This window comes from Catharus ustulatus, chromosome 4, assembly GCF_009819885.2.
Source record: "Catharus ustulatus isolate bCatUst1 chromosome 4, bCatUst1.pri.v2, whole genome shotgun sequence".
NCBI lineage: Eukaryota > Metazoa > Chordata > Aves > Passeriformes > Turdidae > Catharus > Catharus ustulatus.
In genome coordinates, this window is record NC_046224.1 from 39,646,388 (window position 1) to 39,652,387 (window position 6,000).

The 6,000-nt window shown below is 42.3% G+C and overlaps 1 protein-coding gene across 1 annotated transcript in view; it reads right to left on the reverse strand.

Annotated features, from left to right (window-relative positions):
- Positions 1 to 5,785, reverse strand: part of CFAP54 (cilia and flagella associated protein 54) — a 105,042-nt gene extending 99,257 nt beyond the window's left edge. Inside the window, 4 exon segments of the mRNA XM_033058448.2 lie at positions 43 to 148; positions 5,182 to 5,426; positions 5,429 to 5,558; positions 5,691 to 5,785. Of these exon segments, the coding sequence (XP_032914339.2) occupies positions 43 to 148; positions 5,182 to 5,426; positions 5,429 to 5,558; positions 5,691 to 5,785 (576 nt within the window).
- Positions 5,786 to 6,000: the final 215 nt, after the last annotated feature.

Genomic DNA, 6,000 nt, shown 5'->3' on the forward strand with positions numbered 1-6,000 from the left:
CAAAGGCTATGACTGAATCTTTACTGATTTCAAATGACTTACTTTGATCTGAGCAAGGGCATCACCAACTTTCACAAGTCTTTCATTGTAATACCACTCCGGTAGTCGTGGCTTATATTTGATCCAAATGTTAAACAAAGTATTTACTCTAAAAAGAAAAAGATAGAAGAGAAAAGGTTTCAGATTAAACTGGCAGTAGACCTGTCATAAGAAGTAAACAAATCAGGAAGACTTCAAATTGTGAAAACTCCTTTCTTCCAAATCTATTTGAACTTCTACATATTTCAAAACAAGTGATCATTAAAACCAGATTTAACAGGCAGACAAGGACATTTCTGGGTTTCATTTCTGTCACCAGTTTTTATTATACATTTTAAATAGGATGAATTTTCTCCCATGTAAATTCTTATTAAAATGTCCTAGTAATAATCCCCTTGTGCTGTTCAAGCACAGTCACAAGTGGAAAATCTGACCCACCTTTCAGTTAGTATTTCAGAAGTTCTGTTTGAACAAACTATTTGATATCTTAGCCTCAATAAATTACACAGCAACTATTGGAATGGAAACTACAAATGTTATGAGCAGGAAAAGAAATTCCAAAATAACAATGTATGGTCAGGTAGCTGCAACCTTGAGAACTGGTAGCCATGGAATGAACCATAAAGCTATAGAGTATATAGAGCTAGGGTATATAGAGCTCATGGTATACAGAGCTACACCATGAGTCATGAAAGAAGAAATTTTAGGAATTTTAAATTGTAAGGGGTAGGATTCAGAGAGAATTAAATGACACACTTGCTAAAACAGAGAGGATTTTATGGCAATAGTTGTGACGCTCTTCTGTTACCTCTGTCTATTATTCTAGCCACAGTTGTCATCAAGGATGTCTTTGTGTAACAAATTGCCTATTTTGCTGAAGCAGCAAGCCTCCCACAAATGGTAACTGCTACAGGGACACTGACTACACCATGGCAGCACTACAGTCCCCACGGTTTGATGACCTTGTGCCCTCATGTGTACATTATGGCTGGAAAACAATAACTGATCATAAAGACTGTCAATAAGCACTGGGACTTTTTCATTAAAAATCCTGTTAAGAAATCATTACCAGTATTGACAGTGTTCACAGTGCCAAGCATCTCTTACATTTATTCTCTTAACAAATTCCTTGTACAGAAACGTAAGCATAGTGCCTTGTGATACTGCTACAGACAAATTATTTATAGGTAGCAATTTTTGAGAAAAGAAAACAACTGAAGAAATAGAAATTAACATTCAAAGAAATTAACATCTGAAAAATATCCTTCTAGCAGAATTGTCATGCATAAACCATATGCTTAGTGGTGTGAGGTGGCTGGAACTTCTCAACTTCTCTTTAGACTAGGATTGTAGATTAGAACCCCAGACACTTTCTTACACTGTTCTCTGCCATTCAAGTACCTGGAATGCATTCTCACAGTCTCTCCTAACTCTTTATTTCAGCTTATAAGAACACTCCCGGTTTAAAAAAAAGCACAATAAATAACATTTTTTCCACACAGAAATCTGTGAGCCGCCTTCATATATCAAGGTGAAACAGATGGCTTTATGAGAAATCTGTCAAAACGATCTTTACAACGAAGAAATAATCATAATCCTTTTTTTATTCTAAAAGTATAATCTCAGCACAATTCTCAGTTCTTGAAAGTAAGCAGCAAGGAAATAAGTAGGACATCCTAGAGGTGTACCCTAAAGGAAAAATGCAGTAACAGCACAAACTAGGCCAAAAGCAACAATGAGAATAAAATGTTTTAAGGCATTTTTAAGGAGAAATTTTTTAAGGAAACCATAGCCCAGTGAAATGAAGGGCACTTCAGAAATGGATGGGAATGAGTCCCTCCTGGTCCATCCTTAACAATTAATAGCCTGGATCAGTATTGAGTTCTTATGCTGAGAAAAACATTCCACACCAGTTATATCTGCAAAGAGGTTTCAAAGTAAAGGAATCTGTCAGGCAGCTGAGCAAATTTCCCCTGGACTATTAAAGGAAGAATTTAGGAAAAGACTTTCAGAGACTGAGAGATTTGATGTATATTAGGGGGAAAGGGGAGAAGAAGAGGGAAAAGAGATAGCAAGAATGACCCTGGATGAAGCTCTGGAAAGGTAAGACTAGGACATTTAAGACTGATCAGCTCAAAGCTCCCCAACAATGGTGATTTTCATTTTTTGTTATGAATGTTCACATTAACACATGAGATTCTCAGAGATAATAAACATAATAAGACATAGAAAGTAACATATATGTAAAAAACTAGTTTAGTAAAGTACTGATTAACCTGACCAGACTTTCCACTTCAGTGGGAAGCTTAAGGTAAACTGATTCTGCTACAATGCCATGACTAACTGGAAGTGAGTTCATGGCACAGGAATGTTTCTTTGACACAGACAGAAGAGGAGAGAGAGACACTTCCCAAACAGCTCCTCAGCCTTTACTTTAAACAGCCTGTCAGACACCAGAGCAACCAGTTAAGCAAGTGAATACTTAAAAAAAATTGGTGGACTTTTGGAGCTCAGAGGTGAAATTTCTTTATTGCCATCCATAATAGACAAAATTTCCCTAAGGTCAACCCATAATAGTGTGCAGTGGATAAGGTCCATGTGGCTAAAATCTTTACCACAAGTTAAAGAATTGTCTGATACTGATCAAAAGCCATATTATTAAATACGGGTGGCTAAAGTGTACAACATGAGATAAAATCAATAGGTCAAGGGAAAGTTTTGATGGCCCTGCTGCCAAGAGAAATGGGGCAAAACAACTTATTATTTAGTTGAGGAAAAATTACTTTTGATTGCTATTTCCAACTAAAAAGATCTGTGATACCAGGATTACTCCTCAGTAATTTTTGTTTCCTACATTAGAACATTTAAGTGCCTAAATTATGGCCTTTCTGTTGACCTATAAACACCAAAGTTTGAAAGATTTGGAGGAATGAAGCTAATAATTTTATTTTTCTAAACTGAACATACTTGCCACATGGAAGCTGGCTTTCTTGTTGCTCAAAGAACAAGAACACTTTGCTCTCAATCCATGCCACAAAAGATAGCTTGAAAAATGACGTAGCAATAAGTCTTTAGAGCATTTAGGAAAGCACCTTCCAATAGCCATTACCTTCAGAAGTTCTTAGGACAGCCAGACTAGAGCTGGTCCTGCAAGTAGCAGAAGCTCAAATTTTGAGTTATCAAACAATGAAGCAGTAGGGAGAAAAAAACCTAAAATTTCACAATCACAAAAAAATAGTCTCAATTTTGCTAACTGCCTGAACATATGCTAATAATGAGAATTCCAGTCTTCTACCTCTGTACTGTCCCTATACAAAATGAAGAACGCCTGAAGATGTAGAGTTACTGGAAGCTTCATGTTACTCAACATTTCTAATACCCTGAATTTTGGTAGGGATCATTACCACCAAAGAATTCTATCAAGGCCTTGATAGAGTTAGTTCTCATCTCCATGATGAACACTGCAGATTTTTTCAGATGTGAAAATGTTCTCATGCCAACCAAGGTATGCACAGTCATGGGTCACATCCACAAAATACCAGTTTGAATAAGACAGAATTTATTTAGGATTGGAGACACTCTTCACAAAGACTGGTAACTTAGCACTCTATTGCAAACAGATTAGATTCAGCATAGCCACCTCCCAAACAGAAGATACAAAGAACACATAGAAGAATCACCATTGGCAATTTTGGTAGTGTCTGAAGCAGCCAAGTAATGTTACTTCTTCTAAGTGGGCCTGGAGAGAATAGCTTTCAAGGTAATAATACTCATCACCTAAAGCCAAAAAAAAAAAAGGTCTGAAGCTATAAAAAGGCTTCAAAATAGCACAACTGAAATCAGCTGCTGAAACAATACAAAAAGCCAACACAATGAGATTCAAAACACTAGAGGCAAAAACCTGGAGACTGATAGCTGCATGATACACCTAGGCCTAGACCCAATGATGAACATGCCCCATAAACAAATAAGGAAGACAGATAGTTTAGAATAGGAAAGATCTCAGCTCAGACAAAGGCCAGGCTGCAGAATCTGAGTACTTTCTGAGAAGGTATACACTTACTTCACAGTAGGATAATTTGTGGACTATTTCTAGGAAAATACTGAGCAAAATATGCAAGGGTAGAAGCTGCATCTAAGCGCTAAGGTAACCTAACTCCTATGCTGTTTTGGAAGGAACTTTTGATACCCTGGGAAGCTTGCGGGGTTTATGTTAAAGAACTGTAAATTGAGAACAGAGTAGTATTCAGGCAACAACAACAGAAAAATCAACTCTTTACCTTAAAAGAAGTAGTTGAGCTCTTATATCACAAAGTGCCTAAATGCAGCCGGGAGAGCTACATGAGAAATGCACAGTCTTTAAAAGACATATGCATGCACCATGAATCATACACCGATTCCAGTTGCTCCATGTTAACTGCATCACAAAATCTCGACTTATGCATACCCACAGATATGCACGTACGCGAGCAAACAAATATGCACTATTATACTTGCCATATGCTCCGCCTGCATCCATGTGTATAAAAATATACCGACGCAGACAGAGACATATGCACCGACGGAGCCGTGCGGCGCTATCCTCGTGTAGCCCCACTTGGGAAGGCACGGACGTGCCCACAAGCGCCCACCCTCGCACGCAGCAGCACACGCTGCTGAGCTGCCAGTCCCTGCAGCGCTGTCAAGGGATTTTCCCACCAGGAAGCTCAGACAGAACCAACAGTGGTGCTGCCAACTTCCACAGCCCCTTGTGCTTTTTTCCCTAAAGCGCTGACTTGTAGGATGTACCGGAAGAAAAGCGGTGTTCAGATTTCTGAGGGGTTTTCGTTACAGTGAAAAAATAAAAAATTAAATAAATGAAAAGGAAACGGATTGCCGGTGCTCTGGCACACTTCTGGGGAAGTTTGGCGATCACGCTCCTGTTTATCTCCCAACGCAGCCCGTGGCTGCGGCGTGAGGAGGGAGCCGAGCAGGGGCGCGCCGGGAGCGGCGAGGGGGAGAGCCCGCGGGGCGGCTGAAGGACCGGAGCGAAGGAGGAGCGGCGCGGCCGACAAAGGGAGCTGAGGGCGAGGCAGAGGGAACGGCGAGCGGCTCCCGGAGCGAGCGGCGAGGCAGGAATCAGGGGCGGCGGCGCAGCCCTACCCGTGGCGGTGCAGGTCGTGCCGCGACGGCTTGGGCTCCGCCGCGCCTCGCAGCCGCCGCAGGGAGCTCAGGACGCGCCGCAGCTCGGCCTCGAAGCTGTCCACCACCGGGTTGCCCCGCGCCACGGGCCCGAAGAAAGCGGCGTGCGGAGCCTGCGGGCCGGCCGGCCCGGCGGGGGCCGGGGGTCCGGAAGGGGCCGGGGTCCCGGCGGGCTCCGCCATGCTCGGCCCGGCCCGGGCGCGGACGCGTCGCTGTCTCTGGGCAACGGCGGGGGCAGGGCCGCTCTGGACAGGGCGGGAGGTACCGCTCGGTACCTTTTCACAGCTTGTTTCACCAGGGACGGCACTGGGCACTTAGTGATTGTGCCGCTGTGCCTACTGCATGGCAGCCGTAAAAGAAGAAAGCGTGCTTATCCTCTAAATGGTTGTATTTGTCTATTTAAAAAAAAGCAAACAAGGTGGTAAACTAGGAAGATACCAGCCTGTATTTATGTTACAGGAGGTGCCTACAGCAACCGATGTGTTTTGAAGCTCTTTACAGACACTGTGGTAAAGAGGTTTGGGAGGGATGTGAAGGAAACTGACTCTGTTGCCATGTTCGTCATCACGATGAGCGTAAGGGACAGCTGAACTGAAAACACGAAAGTGAAAGAAATATGTTAAGTGAGCAGTGTCCTGGCAACCAGGGCCTTGTTTCTTGAGGAGGCAGTTTCTTGACAGTGAATGGAAAAGAATCAGTAGAGATGGGTAAAGCAAAGAAATACTTGAAAAATGCATCCAAGTAATTCACAGATGACAGCAAAATAACTGTCCTTCCAAC